General features: G+C 40.9%; 1 protein-coding gene across 1 annotated transcript in view; it reads right to left on the bottom strand.

Moving 5' to 3' along the window:
- The window catches only part of sulf1 (sulfatase 1), a 65092-nt gene that overhangs the window by 28038 nt on the left and 18404 nt on the right, over positions 1-18650 (bottom strand). Inside the window, exons 2-5 of the mRNA XM_088322249.1 lie at positions 12883-13081; positions 9914-10153; positions 7421-7572; positions 2047-2216 (exon numbers count right to left, since the gene is read on the bottom strand). Coding sequence (XP_088178375.1) covers positions 2047-2216; positions 7421-7572; positions 9914-10153; positions 12883-13060 — 740 coding nt within the window. The 5' untranslated portion in view covers positions 13061-13081. The remainder of the gene's footprint in view (positions 1-2046; positions 2217-7420; positions 7573-9913; positions 10154-12882; positions 13082-18650) is intronic.

The following is an 18650-nucleotide window of genomic DNA, read 5'->3' as shown; positions in this document are numbered from 1 at the left end:
CAAGACACACAAAAGGAAAAGGTGCCCCTACCACCCGTGTGGTTAAAAACAAAAACAAATTTCTGTGTAAGGATTTTACTTCTTTTCACTTTTTTGCATTTTTGATAACATTTCATTGCAAGAACACTGAATTTATGCGAAAACTTTTCAGCGCCCAATGTTTGCGGTGACGCGAAGGCACAATTTTGGTCACCATGGCGATTGCATTCTTGCTGATACGCACTGAACGTCATCCCTTTCTGACTAGAGGATGACGATGGGACTTTGTGATCTTTTTTTTAAAGGCATAAGCTGTGTTGAGGAGTTATTACTGTTTGTCTATATCTGGGGACTCTCACCACAGGGCTTCACTAAGTCTACTGGGGAGCTGCCAAAACACACTCAATCGCTGGATACAGGAAGAAACACTAGGAAGTTGGGCTTCCTTGATGTGTGGACAAAAATCAGATCAAAACCACTCCTGTCATGTAATGTGGATTTTTCATACTGAAATAATTTCCTAAGGTTTAATACTTACTGATGAGTTGTGCCAAACCCTTAATATTTTTTTAAAATAAAACAAACAAAAAAAAGAATCAGGTACCATGCTTCAGAAAATGTTTTTATCCGTTAAATTTCAAGCATTTTCTAGGATTTCAAACGCTCATAGGAACCCTAATATTAATTCATAGAAAATTGCATAGGCCTCCAGGCCCGCGACTCAAATATTTTGCCCACCCTTGCTCTATGGTCATCCTGGGCGGGAGTGAAAGGGGGGGAGATGTTGGTGGTGTAACTAAAAATAAATGAATAATTCCACAGTGACTGTTCTGGGCAGTACACAATGCATTCCTCCCGGATGCTCGGGGGCAGAGAGAGAAAGTACTGATTGATATGGACAGGGTCAGGAAGTCCCATGCAAGGGGGTGGGGAGGAGCACGATGGGCAGAAAATTAAGAAAGAAACTTGCAAAAACAGAGGGGGGGTAAGGGATGAATGGAGCGACAGAGCACGAGGGCAAACACGCAGGAGGGAATGTTAAGTGGACGGACGCTGAGAACGGCATGCTGGGAAAGCGACAGAACAAACGGAGGGTCGCGACGTTTGCCTTCGCCGGTTGTCGTGACGACCCGCCGTCACCGGGAAACGGGAAGAACGCACGTTCGAGTTTTGGCACCAAAATGTTATACCCGTTCGGGAATTCCCTATTTGAGATCTTAATTTCTTTAAAACAAATAAAAATAAATAAATAAATAAAATTATTATATACCAGGAAGGGCCACATGGTAGAAAACACTCTCACAGGGCCAGATTATTAGATTAAAGAGAAGAAAAAGAAAGAGAAAGAGAGAGTAAGTGAAAATGAGAGGGGACTAAGACAGAAAAAGAAATAGAGAAGAAATGGACTCAAAGAAGCAGAGAAAAATAACAGAAAGAGAGAGAAAGGAGAGAGAAAAGACAAAGAGAGAAAGAGAGAGAATGTCCAAAAGAGAGTGAGATAAATTAGACAGAATAAGACACAGAGAGAAATCGAGAAAAATTAAAACCAAGAGAAATAGAGAAAAAAGAAAGTGAAAGAGTGGGAAAGAGAAAGATAAAAAAACAGAAAGAGATAAAGGGAGGGAGAGAAAGATAAAGAGAGAAAGAAAGAGAAATACAAAGAGAGAAGAGAAAGACAAAAGGAGAGAAAGAGGGAAAAAGAAAGAGCAAAAGGGAAAAAAAGGAAAGAAGGACCGAAAAGAAAGAAAGACTAAGAGAGACAAAAACTGAACGAGAGACAGGGTGAAAAAAATAAAGGAAAAGAGCAAAAGAGAGAAAAAAGAAAGATAACAAAGAGAAAAGGAAAGAGAGAAGAAACTGAGAAATAAACAGATGGTAAGAAAGACAGAGGAAAATAAGAGAAAGAAACAAAAAAAGGAGAAAAAAGAAAGAAAGCAAGAGACAGAAACAGAGACAGAGAGAGACAAAGACAGAGACAGCGCGAGAGTGCGAGAGAGCGACCGAGAGACAGCGAGAGAGAGAGAGAGAGAGAGAGAGATGCTGCGCATCTCCGGTCACAATACTCACATGTGCTGGGAGGCGTTGGGAAAAAACTGTGCGTATTGGGGTGCTGAGTCTTCGGGTCCGTGGGGGGCAGCGTGGCTGATGACCATCATGACGGGTCGGTGGGGGTACGCCCTCTTGGACATGCGGAAGAAGTTGACGCTGTCGTTGGTGATCAGGTCCGTAAAGTAGTCCTGCCCGGGAAATCCAGCGAGAAAGGGGGTTTTTGGAGTTCACATGCAACTCTCACACAGTTTCACTACTGTTATCCAAATGACACAATTAAATAAAAACATGAAAGCCACAAATGATGCAGTACGTATCGGACCATGCGATACTCAAAGTCCCATTGCAAAATCGTTTTTTTCCGATCGAAGATCTACGTTGTATCGCAAGGCTTGTTTCTGAAGAGCAACAGCGAGCAGGTGATGAAGGTGCTGTATCTGAGTTAGATCAGGAGGCTTCTTCTGCTAGTGGTAACCATGGGAACCAGTATGATCCATTTCATGTGGCAGAGCAGGGGTGTCAAACTCATTTTAGCCGAGGGCCACAACTGGAAAATAAAATCTTACGGGGCCTGGTCTGATAGGTTAAGAGAAAGGGAGAAGGAAAGAGAGAGGGAGGGAAAGAGTAGAAAAGAGAGAAAAAGAGAGGGAGAGAACAAGGGAAACAGTAAGTAAGAGAGAGAGTGAAGGTTAAGAAAGACTGAAAAGGGGAGAAAAATGAGAGAAACAGAGAGAGCACAATAGAGCAAGAGAGAAAGAGTGCACAATAGGGACCGAAAAGGGGAAACAAAGGAGAGACAAAGGAAGCAAGAAAGAGAAGAGAAAAAGACAGAAAGGAAGAGAGAGAAAAAGAATGAGCATAAAAAAGAAAGGGAGAAAGAAAGGGAGTGAAGAAAAGAGAGAACAAAAGAAGGAAATAGAAAAATAGAAGAGAAAGAGAAAGAGAGAGAGAGAGAGAAAAAATAAAAATACTACTACAGTTACTTTGCGAGAGGTGCCTGGCTTGGGCGACATCCAGTGGACATATTTAAAACTGCAGCTCATTTTTCTTTTGTGTTTCCCTCAGTGTAGTCTTGCAGGCCAGATTAAAACCCTTGACGGGTCTGATACGGTCCGCGGTCCGCCTGTTTGATGCCTGTGTGGTAGAGCAAATGTCTACCCTTAAAAAAACAGCCCGGAGAGGGATGGGCGTCACCAGGCTGTACATCCCCAAGACACATGACAGGAAATGGTGCCCTGAACCCTAAAGCTCATAAACCAAGTTAGCTTAGCATTAGCCACGTCCCTTGACTTCAAACATATTGAGTGTTTTTGGGAGACTACAGAGGAATACCACACTAACTAGTCATCATTTACAACAAATATTCTTTATGTCTTTTTGCAATATTAAAATTTTCTTACGCTATTTTTTAAGCCTCTACAGCAAAAGAATATCGGCTCCAAATATCGGTTATCGGCCTTCTCTTAATACTAATAATCGGTATGGGCCCTGAAAAATCCGTATCGGTCGATCTTTAATATTGATGACAGATGCTATTGCTTATGCTTTGTATCATCAATAGGTAGAGCGTACTTAGGTACGTTCTGTAGAGCCAAAGCTGTACTATTGATAACAGATGCTCCTGTTAGTGATTAGTATCATTGATGGGGAGAATATCATTAGGCATGTAAGACAGAGCCAAAGCTGTACTATTTAGGACAGATGCTCTTGATTGTGCTTAGATTCATCGATACAGAGAGCGTCCTAAGGAACATAACGTAAAGCCAAAGCTGTAGTATTGATAACAGGTGCTCTTGCTTGTACTTAGTATCATTGCTGGTAAGAATGTCATTAGGCACATTAGACATAGCCAAAGCTGTGCTATTTAGGACAGATGCTCTTGATTGCACTTAGTTTCATCGATATGGAGAGCGTCCTAAGGAACGTAATGTAAAGCCAAAGCTGTATTATTGATAACAGATGCTCTTGCTTGTACTTAATATCATTGATGGTGAGAATGTCATTAGCCAAAGCCAAAGCCAAAGCTGTGCTATTTAGGACAGATGCTCTTGATTGTGCTTAGTATCATCGATAGGAAGTGCGACTTAAGGCACGTAAGGTTAAACCAAAGCTGTTCTATTTAGGACAAATGCTCTTGCATGTGCTTAGTATCATTGATGTACTATTGACAACAGATGCTCTTGCTTGTGCTTATCATTATCAATAGGGTAGGCATCATTAGGCATGTACCATCGACTAGAGATTCTTTGTTTGCCCTGAAATTCCAAGTGATTCATGATGTCTCACTCGAACTATTTTTAACGTCCCACTTGCCACGGAACGAACTGAAGTTTTTTTCAATACAGCCGTCTCGAACCGTCGACGTCAAAGAATGCGTCGAGTGTGGTCGACAGTTCAGTGTCGTCTCATCGAATCGCGATGTTTGAAGAATGTCCCGACAGCGTCCAAAAGCGAGAGGGAGCGGTTGTCGGCTCGCTGCGAGTTAGCTTTCTTTTTCGTCACCAAATAGGGAATAGAGCGGCCATTTGCTCCCGAAACCGCAATCTGCTGAGTCTCGGGTCAAACGGGCGCATCTCGCCGCCGGTGAAACATCGCAAAAAGCCGACAAACTCTATAAAAAAAAGACGTCGGCGCTAACGCTAGCTGAAGACTCGAGGGTCAGCCGACTGCATTCCGCAAAATTCAGTCACGTTCTGTCGAAGGCTGCCAAAGTAAATAGTTAAAGCATTGTAGTGCAGTGTTTATCACATTTGCCTAACACTTAAAGAGTCCCTGGTTCGAGACCGGGTGGAAACATATGTTTGCTCTGGTGCTTACCAACCAATAATGTTCCCTGTAATTTTCCACAGGTCTGAGCGTTCACACAAAGTCAGTGAGCAACGATTGAAACAACAGTGAGCAACCATAATCCCAAGTGTGGCAAGATAATTCATTATCAAACATGTCCAAAACTTGACATCAAGTTACAGTTTGCTGAGTTTCCGGCAATGCAAAATGATTTTTCTCTTTTGAATGAATTGACTCATGTACGTTTGCAAAAGTTGTACGGCCTACAAACGTCGTTGGTTCTTACAATTCTTTCACATGATATCCATATCTCTTTATTTCCTGACATATTTTGTCGCATAATATTAACATTTTTGGGGGCTTATTTAGTCGGTTGTAAGATACAGAACTGTACTTAATCACATTTTTGAGTGGAAGTACAATGTTGGCAACAAGATTCACTTGATATCATTGGAAATTATTTGAATGCAACACAAACTTTTTCTTCTTTTTTTCTACTTTTTTTTTTTTAATTCCTTTAAAAAATCTCATTGTGTTTATCTTTTCCAAGCTGTTACTTTTTTCTTTTTGTTCTCGATTTACTTTTTTCCTACATTTCTTTCTTTTCTGTTTTTTTTTTCCCTTCCTTTTGTTTCTTTTTCCTAAGCTTTTCACTACTTTTTCATTTTGGTATTTTTTTCTTTTTTGTTCTATTCCCCCATTCCTTTAAGTCATTTTGTGCATAATTTTACATAATATTTGGTCATGTTGGGATTAAAGAAGCAAAAACAACCCTAAGACCCGTTTAGGACCCGGAAGAGCCGGTTCCTTTTAGTGAGCTGAGCCGAAGAAGCCGGTTCCCCGACAAACTCTACTAACTTTACTCAACTTCGTTCTACTCTGACTCGACTTTAAAATACCGTATTTAGGACACAACGTCAGGGGAACCCGTGTATTTTTACCTTCATGCACTGTAACTTTGACTTGAGTCGCTTCTTAATTAGTAATTTTGAGCCCTCATTTTTGTGCGCTGGCTAGATTTTCTTGTGCGCTGAGAATGTGCGAGCAGTGCGCAGCTTAGAGGGAACACTGCCAACCAACCACAGTATAACATAACAAAAAGGATAACGTTACATTTTATCATGATTAACTCATAGTTAATCCTATGTTGTAAAGATCAATCAGTTGATTGTATAATTGCCTACGTAGAAATCAATTGATAGTTAATCGCATGTTTAAAAATGTCAATTCAATATCGCACTTAATTATAATTATTCACATTTTTTGTATAGCTAACTCATAGAAATAAAAGAGAGAGAAAAGGAGAGAAATAACAAGAAAGAGTTCAGATGTGGTGCACCAAAATCAACAGACAATTAGTCCCATTTATTTTAATGTCATTTTATTTGACAAATGCAGACACGACCATTAGCTGTGTCTGAAATAACGTCTACCCGGACGCCCGGGGCGTGCATCTTTAACGTCGGGCGTACAACTTACAATATGTCTCCGCCCGGGTGGCTGACAACTTTTTCAAGAAAAAAAAACGAAATATTATTTTATTTTTTTCAAATAAAACATTTGCTGTATTCCGATTTCGAAATCTTCGTTCGGAAATTCGGTTACTTTGGCAATTTGCATGCTCGGCAGCCAATCAGAAGAATAACTACCTGCTTCCGTACTTTCCTGAGCGTTATAAGGCCGTTCATTTGCATATCATTTTCCAAAGTTTTTTTTTTTTTTTTTGGTTTGAACAAATTTATTGACACTAATAACAGAAAAAACAATCATGACAATCTCAAACAGCAATTAAGCACATTCACAATATTATATTTCAATATGACTTTTTTAACAGCAAGCACAATGTGAGGTTTGAACAACCCTTCTCGAAAATCTTAATAGCAATCAAGCATATTCACAATTTCATTATATAACATCTTTGTTATATAATGAAATTGTGAAAATGTAGACGCACAGAGAACACAAGAAAAATGGATAAGTGTTCTGGAATCAAGCCAAATCCTCAGCCCCAGAGGAAAGATTCAAAAGAAGCTAACAAAATGGATGACGCTACAAAACGTAAACGTACATTAAAAGCATTGTGGAAAGAGGAGTTCACGTGGCTTGACGCAGACGAAGCAACGCAAACATTGCATGAATGAAGATTAGTAAATACAGGTACATACTGATGTCATATAAATGCAATGAATGTCATAAGTAGATTTATAATCAACTTTAAGTGTTGTTCTGTTATATATGCTGATTATCAATCCTTAATACTTTGCAACAATAGGTTTTTTTTGCGATGAGTCACCATATTGTGTTTAAAGTTGTGAAAATTGGGGCAGTCAACTTTATGGCTGGAAAGTCCGCTAACTTTTTGTCATGAGTTTCAGACACTGCCATTAGCAGCTAACGTCTGTTTCGCGTATGTTAGCATACATCGTTAGCTGCTACATTCACGTCAAAACATGGCGGCGAGTTGCGTCCTAATTAAATCTTCCCCTCTAATTCCGACAGAAATTCCTGTTACGTGTAACGTATCATTTTCTACACGCGAGAGAAATTAGCCGTCTCGGGTTTAATGGCGAGAACTGTCGCGTTTTATTGCGTGTGAGGAACATACCTTGGCGTAATTGGCGCCGTGTTTCTCCTTGTAGCCGTTGCGACAGACGGTGTAATTGTAGAAACGGGAATTTTTGATGAGTCCCACCCACTCGCGCCACCCGGGTGGGATGTAGCTGCCGTTGTACTCGTTCAGGTACTTGCCGAAGAAAGCTGCGGGGGGAGAAAACAACTATATTAGGGCGGGAGGATTGCAATTTGGAAGTAGAAATATCAAAGTAAACAGGAAGAAAGAAAGAAAAAGAGAGAGAAAGAAAGAGAGGCGGAGAGAGAGAGAGAGATATGAATAAAAAGAGAGTGTGAGGAAGAAAGAGACAAATAGGGAAAAAGAATGAGAGAGAGAGAGAAAGAGAGAGATTGAATGAAAAGAGACAGAGTGAGAAACAAATAGGGAAAAAGAGAGTGAGAGAGACGAAAACAGTGAGCGAGAGACAGGGATAGAGAGAGACATGAAGAAGAAAGGGAGAGAGACAGAATCAGAAAGAGAAAGTAAAAGTGAGTCAGAGAGATAAAAGAGGGAAAGAGATGGTGAAAAACGAAAGAAGAGAGAGTTAAATAAAAAGAGAGAGTGTGAAAGAAAGAGACAAATAGGGAGAAAGAGAGAGTGAGAGAGATGAAAACAGGGATCGAGAGATAGAGAGACATGAAGAAGAGAGGGAGAGAGTCAGCAAGAGAAAGTAAAAGTGAGTCAGAGAGACAAAAGAGGGAGAGAGTGAGAAAAGAAAAAAGAGAGTTGAATAAAAAGAGAGAGTGAGAAAGAAAGAGACAAATAGGGAGAAAGAGAGTGTGAGAGAGACGAAAACAGGGATCGAGAGAGAGAGAGAGAAAGAGTTGAATAAAAAGAGACAGAGTGAGAAACAAATAGGGAAAAGGGAGAGTGAGAGAGACGAAAACAGAGAGAGCGAGATAGAGAGACATGAAGAAGAGAGGGAGAGAGTCAGCAAAATAAAGTAAAAGTGAGTCAGAGAGACAAAAGAGTGAGAGAGAGAGTGAGAAAAGAAAAAAGAGAGAGTTGAATAAAAAGAGAGTGAGAAAGAAAGAGACAAATAGGGAGAAAGAGAGTCAGAGAGACAAAAACGGACCGAGAGAGAAAGTGAGTTGAATGAAAAGAGACAGAGTGAGAAACAAATAGGGAAAAAGAGAGTGAGAGAGATGAAAACAGTGAGCGAGAGACAGAGAGAGATAGAGAGACATGAAGAAGAAAGGGAAAGAGACAGAATCAGCAAGAGAAAATAAAAGTGAGTCAGAGAGACAAAAGAGGGAGAGAGAGATTGAGAAAAGAAAAAAGAGAGAGTTGAATAAAAAGAGAGAGTAGGAAAGAAAGAGACAAATAGGGAGAAAAAGAGTGTGAGAGAGACGAAAACAGGGATTGAGAGAGAGAGTTGAATAAAAAGAGACAGAGTGAGAAACAAATATGGAAAAGGGAGAGTGAAAGACACGAAAACAGAGAGAGAGAGAAAGAGAGAGAGACATGAAGAAGAGAGGGAGAGAGTCAGCAAGAGAAAGTAAAAGTGAGTCAGAGAGACATAAGAGGGAGAGAGTGAGAAACCAAAAAAGAGAGAGTTGAATAAAAATAGAGAGTGGGAAAGAGACAAATAGGGAAAAAGAGAGAGTGAGAGAGATAAAAAAGGGAGTGAGGGAGAGAGAAATGGTGAAGAGAGGGAGAGAGAGAGTCAGAGAGCAAGAATAAAAGTGATTTAGAGAGACAAAAGAGGGAGAGAGAGAGTCAAAAAGAGTAAAAGAAACAAAAGAGAGGGAGAGAGAGAGAGTAAAAGTGAGTCAGAGAGACGAAAGAGGGAGATGGTCAGAGAGATGACAAAGAGGGAGAGAAAGAGTTATAATTAAGAAAAAGAGAAACAAAAAGAGAGTTGTATAAAAAGAGAGAGAGGGTGAGAGAGAAAAAGACCAATATGGAAAAAGAGAAAGTAAGGGAGGCAAAAAACAGATACAGAAGGAGAAATATAGAAGAGGGAGAGAAAGAGAGAGTCGGAGAGATGAAAAAGAGGGAGAGTATTTTGCTTGCTGTCTCTCTCTCTCTCTCTCTTTCTCTCTCTGTCTTTGCTAACGCTATTTGCTAACACTAGCTGTTTGCTTTCACTCTATTTTTCACTCTTCTCTTTCTGGCTCTCAATCTCCTTCCCTATTTTTCTTTTCCTTTTTACTTGCTGTGTCTCTCTCTTTCTCTCTCTGTCTCTTTCTTTCCACTATATCTCTCTTGACTTTACCTCCCTCTTTCTCCCTCTCTCTCTTTATTTTAATTCTCTTTAATCTATAAGTGAAAATGTTTTTTTCTACCATGCTCTCTTTTTTCCCTTTCTCTCTCTCTGTCTTTCATTTTCTTTTCTTTCTCTCTTTGATGGGCTGTCTCCCTCTCTTTCTCTTTTTCTCTTCCTCCTTCTCTCTCTTTATTCTCTATAATCTACCAGTAAAAATGTTTTTTTTCTACCACGTTAGCGCTAACGGCTAACTCTAGCCGCTATCCGGCTCTACCCACCAGTGCGGTATCCGGTATTGTTGAGGTAGACGGCGAAGGATCGCGGCTCATGCTGCGCCTGCCAGGAAGGCGAAGAGCAGTTTTCGTTGTTTGTGTAGGTGTTGTGGTTGTGAACGTATTTGCCGGTTAGCATGGATGAGCGCGACGGGCAACACATGGGCGTGGTCACAAAAGCGTTGGTGAAGGTGGTGCCGCCCTCCTCCATGATCTTTCTGGTTTTGTTCATCACCTGCAGGGAGCCTAGAGGAGGAAAACGGGGACAAAAAACAATCAGTGACCTCCGAGTGACCTTATAGTGCTAATGACTTTCTCGGAGTGGTTAAATCAGTGGACAGATGGCCGACCGTGGACTGTGTTTAATATTCATTATTATTATTTATTCATATGTGGGCGGTGCTGAGTGCCCATCTATCTATCTATCTATCTATCTATCTATCTATCTATCTATCTATCTATCTATCTATCTATCTATCTATCTATCTATCTATCTATCTATCTATCTATCTATCTATCTATCTATCTATCTATCTATCTATCTATCTATCTATCTATCTATCTATCTATCTACCCACCTACCCACCTACCTACCTACCTACCTACCTACCTACCTACCTACCCACCTACCCACCAACCAACCAAGCAGGAGATGGCTAGAGTCAAGAACACATTCACGAAACATTTATTCCGCTTCGCTCTTCCCAACCTGACACCGAACATTAAGCCCACAGCACAACAAGGAGTGAGTTGCTGTGCCATGCAACCCTTCATCAGCAGAGAGGCCCGACAGCATACACTGGTTTACCTCTTCCGCATCATATGCGCTGAGATCAGTCATTCTTAACTATCCTTCACCATTCACATATATTCCTTGCACACACTCTTGCATCCATCAAATGAATCAACCTCCCATTCAGAGCACGTTTTACCCCATCTATCCAACCATATATGGGCCTTCCACTCATTCCATTTCCCAGTACTTCTGCACTATATACTCTTTTAGTCAAACGACCTTTGTCTATTCTTCCCATATGTCCAAACCATCTCAGAACATTTTCATCAACCCTCTCAGTAAGCTCTTTCACCACACCAGTTAATCTCCTTACTTCCTCATTTATTAACCGATCCAATCCACACATACTACTAAAACATCTCATTTCAAAGATCTCATCTCATCTCCCATCTCATTAGCTACACCGCTTATCCTCAGTAGGGTCGCGAGGGTGCTGGAGCCCATCCCAGCAATCATCGGGCAGTGGGCAGGGGACACCCTGAACTGGTTGCCAGCCAATCGCAGAGCACACGGGGACAGACAACTCACTCGCTCATTCACACCTAGGGACAATTTGGACCGGCCAATTCACCTGAAATGCATGTTTTTGGAATGTGGGAGGAAACCGGAGTGCCCGGAGGAAACCCACGCAAGCACGGGGAGAACATACAAACTCCGCACAGGAAGTCTGGAGCTGGATTTGAACCCACGACAGGTTCCCATGACATGAACTGTGCCGCACAAGCGCTAACCACTGTGCCGCCGTGCTGCTCATTTCAAAGATATACAACCTATTAAGCTCATCAACTCTCAAATCCCACGCCTCCTGCATCACTGTTGGTACCACCACACCTTCATACACACCTTAATTTTTGGGGGGATTACAAAAAAAATGTTTGTCTCGAGAGGAATGGGTGCCACCAGGCTGTACTTCCCCAAAACACACCACAGGAAATTGTTCCCCTACAAACCTAGCGGTTAGGACATCCGACCCACCAACCCACAGTAAAACAAGTACTACTCATAGAAAAAAGCCAAATGTGCCCCCTTTGTCCCTTAGTGTATCTAAAAAATGTACTACTGCAGAAATACTACAAAATTACTACAAAACTAAATATCAAATTTTGTGCTCAAAAACAGGGACCGACTAAATTATTTTGCTTTCATTCTGAAAAGAAAATACAATAGAAATACTACAAAAGCATTACTATAGTAATACTAGAATACTAAATAGTACGTCAGTAATTTTACAAAAGAAATACGACAGAAATACTACTTTGGAAATACTACAAAAATGCTGAAGAAATACTACTAAAATATTAGACTGGAAATACTTTCAAAATACTTCCACAGAAAAAAATAAAATACCACTATAGTAATACTGTAAATCAAAAATACAGTAATACGAAAATACAAAATACTACTTCAGAAATATTGCATCAAAAATCCTACAATAATAAAACAACAGTAATATTACAAAAATGCTACATTGGAAATACTATAAAAGCACTACTATAGTAATACTATAATACAAAATACTACTACAGCTATTTTACAAAAGAAATACTACAAAAATAAAACTACAGTAATATTACAAAAATACAAAATAAATACAAAAAAATATTCTAAAGAGATACTACTAAAATATTAATCTGGAAATACTTACAAATAACTTCTACAGAAATACTAAAAATACCACTACAGTAATACTGTAATTTAAAAATACTGCTACGGAAATATCACTACGGGAATACTACTAAAAATATTACTTTTATGAGAGAATGACTACAAAATTCCACAGTAATATTAGAACAGTACAGTGTACAGTAATACTGTAAATCAAAAAAACACTGCTACATAAATTTACAACAGGAATACCACTAAAATGATTACTTTTATGACAGAATTCTACAAAATTTAACAATAATACTAAAAAATTTAAATATCAGATTAAGTGCTTCAAGTAGGGACCTTATATTTAATTGTAAGCATATAAAAAACAAATTAACAAAAAATGAAATAGGTGTCCAAGATTTGCCCTTTGGTCCAAGTTTTTTAACCCCTTGTGTCCCCCCACTCCTAATAGTTTCCTGGCCCTGCTATACAATATAATATGATACATAATATTTGATCGATTGATTCATCTGTATATTAAAAAAAAAAAAAAACTTAAAAAAGAAAACTTGATCTTTTGCCTCACCCAGTTCAACGTCCTGGTCGTCGGTCATGATGAGGACGATATTCGGCCGGATGTTGCGGCGGTCCCTCTGGATTCGGCCCCTGAGGGCCTGGGCCCTTGTGGTGGCGTAGGCCGAGACGCCGGGGGTCCACGCCAGGGACGAGAGGACGGCCAGGCAGGACAGCCACCGCCCCAACATTTTTCTACTTGTCTCCGTCAACTGCAAAAGAAGAATCGCTCTTTAGTGGGTGATGATACCAGCTCCGAGACTTCTGACCTGAAAAACTGTATCACCCCCCCCCCTCTCATTCCCCTCCCACGAAATGACTCAAGCGTGACACAGTAGTAGGGGGGATGATGCGTTCGGGGGCAGTGGGAATGTTCTGCTACATTAACCCCGGCAATCACAGCTAATCGGCAGAGATCGGAGGCTTGAAGTACAAATCGAGACGACTCTCGAATATATCGGGACTGGACGGCATAAATCGTCTTTGTGGGGATCAGGCGAAATGCTTCAAACTATCGTTTTTTTTCATTTGATAAATTGAAACAAAAAAAAAACATTTTTTTTCCCTTGGGGACCTAAAGTTTCCTTACAAGACGCACAAAACGCCTTAAAAAGAGTGTGAGAATTAACCACCAGAGGGCATGTACGGGAAAAAGACAAACTACAGAAGCCCAGATGGCAAAATTCGGAGCAGCTGAAGAGAGCAAATAGCTGGAGTTGGTCAGGGCTGTGTAAGTGTAACAACTTTTAGTGACTAGCTGAAGAAGCTACTCAAAAGACTGCAAGAGGAAACCTTTCTTACATAAAGCAGCTAACAATAGAAACAAATGCTCTTGGCAAGTCATAGCCTGAAGCCAAGAGTCTAACATGAGTGGCTAGAGAATGAAACAATAGGAAAAAAAGGGTTTAAGGCGACTGACGCTGAAGGGCGAAGCAAGCTTTATTTACACAGAGTAGCTAATAATAACAACAGCAGACTATGACCCACCTGGTCACAGACTGCACCCAAGTGACTGACATGTTTGGCTAGAGAAGGTAACAGTGGAAACAAAGTTGAAGATGACCGGCTGTGAAAAGTGAGGGATAGAGAAGGACGAAGCGAGCTCCATTTATGCGGGGCAACAATCACAGCTAGTGGCGAGCCAAAGCCTGCAGCCGAGTCTCTAACATGAGTGGCTAAAAAAGGAAACAGTGAAAAAAAAATGGAAAAAGATATAATAACTAGACTCGGTGACCATCAGAGTCAGGGCTCAGCTGTGGGAGGTCAGTGGGCAACAACGTTGAAGAAGGCACACTGAAGGATAACAATAACGGCTAGTAGGGAGCCATACCCTGCAGCCAAGTGGCTAACATGAGTGGCTAGAGAACAAAATTGTCGAAAAAAAAGTTGAAGATACGAGTTTGTGGAAGGCGAGTGACACTGAAGAATGAAGCAAGATTTATTCACACAGAGATACTAACAATACTGATAGCATTGCCCCATAACTTGCATAACAGGAGCTGCTAGAGAAGGAAACAGTGGAAAAAGGTCAAAAATGCCCAAATCCACAGGACCAGCACTGTTTGCTTTCATGACCTGTCAAGGAAGGCAAGTGGCACTGTAGGAGGAAGATAACGCAGCTAACAATAACAATAGCACTGAGCCAGCAAACTGTAGCCTGCAGCCAAGTAGCTTACATGAGAGGTTAGAGAAGGAAACAGTGGAAACAAGTCAAAGGTGCAAATGAAGCAGGAGCAGCTAAGAATAACAATTGTGGCTAGCGGTAAGCCATAGCCTTCAGCAGGGTGTCTAACATAGGGGTATCCAATATGGTGCCCCAAAAGGACAGCCGAGGTGCCCGCAGACCGGTTTTGAAAATAACTCACCGGTGCTGGGTCATTGTGATTTTCTAGTATTTTTTTTTAACCACATTAGAGCAATAAACCTGGTTATTACATGGTAATAACCCAGTAAGAGAACATAGTAATAACATTATAAGATTAAATTGGTAACAAAAAGTAGCTCTCGGCTTGAATAAGGTTAGAGACCCCTGGTTTAACATGGGTTGTTAGAGAAGGAAACAGTGAAGAAATGTCAACGATGCCTGAAGCCCGGGACTTGGTCACATGAGCTGTGTGTGGTAAGTAGCTGTTAAGTGCTAAAAGCAAGACCGGGATGAGCTAGCTTCGTAAAATGGTCATCCGGGCCTCCGTAGTCCTAAAATGGCTGCCAAACACGTTAGCTATTTTTATAAAGTTATGTAACATTATAATGTTTTTTTCTAAAAAAAATCCCGTGTATGTGATAATACATGTATTTTTTCTTATTAATTGACCCTGAAGTGTTGTAATAAAAAGTGTTTTGCACCACCAGGGGTCATACACACTGTCAGGACCAGAACGGAAACAGGACCCAATTGCGTGACGTTTACCACAACTTTTATTGAAAGAAAGAGGAAGGGCTGTGCCTACAGTCCGGTGTTCGCTGGACGCGGGAAGCAAGTCGCTCTCGTACTCGGATTGTGATCCGAACACGGAAGTGGATCTTCCGTAGTGAGCAATGGCGGTGTCAGGGACGGAAAAACTGGTCGGTAGCCGGGACTGGGAGAGCAAGGCGTGGTCGGGGTCAGAAAGGAGTTGTAAGCCAGAAGGGGAGAGTAGACGTAGTCAGGGACAAAAAGGGTTGTAAGCTGGGACGGGAGAGCAGACGAGGTCAGGATCAAAGCAGGAGAGACAGACGGGAGCAAAAACGGGACAGGTGGGAGTCAGGGTCGAAAAAGCTTGCCTCGTACACACTGGGGTTCGCAGACGGACTGACAACAGGGGAAAGACAGGACTGGGTTCAAATAGTAACAGGGAGCCAATCAGAACCCACGGTGGTTGGCGCCAAAGGAGCGGGCACAGCTGAGTCACATCAGTAATCATGACACACACTGTTCCTTTAAATAAACACTCACGCCATAAAGTACAGGAAATTGTTGGCTACAAGTGGACATTTTTGAGCGTTTTTTTTTTTTTTTGCATCCTCGAATAAATCCCGATTGTTATGACATTTGGCGCGGACTCCTGCAAAAATATTTACGATCATCAATTGACGGCGTGGGCAGAGGGGAGACAACCGGGCCGAGAACTCCAAAACGCCCTCCCCACCGAAATCTCTCCTGCTTCTCGTGCAGTGGCCGAAAAAAAGACGATAATCGGTGCTTTAAGAGCACTTTGCGCTAGGCCTTAGACGACAACCCTACCCGCTAAAAACCCTACCCAACTTTGTGCCCCCCCCCCGTGACGATGACAGGCCTGTGCAAACATTGGCGCCAAGTGGACAAACAAGCCCTCTTCGACGCACCCCAAAAGACCCCCCATCTCCCCCCTCCAATAAAACACGTATCGCTGCGGTCGGCTTCCCAGAAACAAAATGACTACACACACAAAAAAAAAATGTCATCTTGTGTATTTCTTTCTAAACAACTGATTTTATCCTTTTCTTTCACAATCTTTCAAATGAGGCATCAAATCAAATGTGAATAATCCATGGTTTCTGAATAATCCAAGGCCAAATTCAAGCACTTTTTAAGCACTTTTAAGGCCAATTTTCACCTTTTTCCGGTACCTTTTGAGTTCAAAAGATGTTTTTTTTTTTTTAGTGGATTTTGATGACGAAAATCAAGTCGATATTTTGCTGCTAGTACATACATTGTGATATTTTGATGTGAACTGAACTGAATTACTTTATAGTAATAGGAAGTAGTTACCAGGGAAAGTACCAATTTCCGTTATTTTAAAAAGTAGTTGTTGAAATTGAATAATTTGACGTTTTCTGAGCAGTATTCGACACGGTTGAAGAACAGACTGGTAGTTGCGTTATAGAACCAGCAACAGATATCTCCTACACTTGAAGTGCAACAGAAAGAAACAGAAAATGATATAATAAAATGACAATCAGCAATAAACAATGAGATTAATCAGTTAAATCTAACTTGAATGGTCCATTGAAGAGATGGGAATTTCGACCCTTTTTTGAAAATTGGCTTTTTTGGCTTGTTTCCTAAATGGCTCCTCTGGTTGTTTTTGTTGTTCAATCCATATATTACCATTTATTATGGATTATTGTGAATGACTTAAAAAGAGTGAAAACTAAAGCAAAATTAACACTTATAAATTAACACTCAAAAACGCAGAAAACATAAATTAAAATATTTATAAATCTACAAAGCAAAATATCAAATACAAAACTGTTTTAACGTTCTTTATACTCAAAAATTTCAAAGTCAATGGTCAATCCCTGTAAATAATGCATTTTGAGCAAGCACAAGAGAAAAATAGCATCTCAAAGGGAACCGGCTTTCGGTTGGCGGGTGGCCGGCTCCTATTTCCAAGAGTTGGCACATTAAGCCGTTTCGTTCACGAACCACTCTTAGACGGTCGCCACCTCATTTACCAATTTGCCTCTTCTTGCTGCTATCTAACTATATGCCGGTCGCTATTTTGAATGGTGACGTTGTATGAAAATATGTGAAAACAACTCACATTGTAACCGCGGAAAAGGTATTTACCTAAATTACCCATGTCATTGAAAGAATAATATCGGTGTTATTCCTAACACTGCAGGCTGTACTTACCTAAGACACACCACAGGAAGTGCTGCCCTTATAATCCCTAGCAGTTAAGTGATCCGTGATCAGTATTGTCACGCGTCGCCGCCCGTCATTGCTGAGGCCCAGCTCATCTCTGAAGAGCAGGATGAACTTTACGCAGGAAAAACAACGGCAACCAGATGATGAAGGTGCTATATCTGAGTCAGATCAGGCTTCTCCTGCTACTGGTGACCATTGAACCTATCTGTTTCATGTGGAAGAGGATGGGCGCTTCCAGGTTGTACTTACCCAAGACACACCACAGGAAGTGGTCATCATTTTATTGACTCAGCTCCGATCGCTATCCATGCAAATTTAGAACCGATCAGATTTCAGCCTCTACTTGTAGTAATGCCAATTAAACCTGCCTCAATTGGAAAAAAAATCACATCATGATAATTAAAACTAGTAGCACAAAGGTCATTTCAGAAATCTCCACAAATCCCTCGTTGCTATCAATAGCTCCTGTTGTACCCTTGAACTCTATCTACCCCCCCTCGTCCCCCAGCGCTAGCTTTTTGGCGCTAACAGCTCCCAGTGCGCTAGTCAGTAGTGCTACTCGGATTGATTCAGAAGCATCCTGGTGTACTCATGCGGACGCTGACGCTAAATCATCTCCCGACATTTCATCAAAGTGTTCCAAAATTTGATTTAGAGCGCTTGACTCCAAACCAACAGAAACCCTTCAAGTTTTATGATATTTCTTTAGGGAATTATTTGTCATTTTGACACGAATCTGTAGGTATATCTAATGGAGTTCACATTCAGACCAGTGTCTGAAATAACGTCTGCCTGGACGCCCGGGTCGTGGATGTTTTAATTAATTAAACTTTCAAAACGTCTCTGCCGGGGTGGCCGACAACTTATTCAAGGAAAAAAAAAAAACTTTTTTTTTCTAACAATTAAAACGTTTTATTACGATTGTGAAATCTTCATTCGTTTTGGTAATTGCAGAATTGCGGTTTGTTGGGAAATTTGGATATTTCGGTTCGTTTGGCACTTTGCATACTCGGCAGCCAATCAGAAGCCTGCATCGGATAACTTCGTGCTTCCGGACTTTTCCGCGCGTAATAAGGTCTTGCATTTGCATATCATTTTCCAAAGTACACGCACAGAGAACACATGAAGAATGAGAAGTGGTGAGGAATTTTTAAGATTTGTCAATTTAA

This window comes from Urocampus carinirostris, chromosome 18, assembly GCF_059441175.1.
Source record: "Urocampus carinirostris isolate Australia breed hairy pipefish chromosome 18, RoL_Ucar_1.0, whole genome shotgun sequence".
Lineage (NCBI taxonomy): Eukaryota > Metazoa > Chordata > Actinopteri > Syngnathiformes > Syngnathidae > Urocampus > Urocampus carinirostris.
Note: the sequence above shows the minus strand (reverse complement) of the source record. Positions and strands in the feature narration are given on the sequence as shown.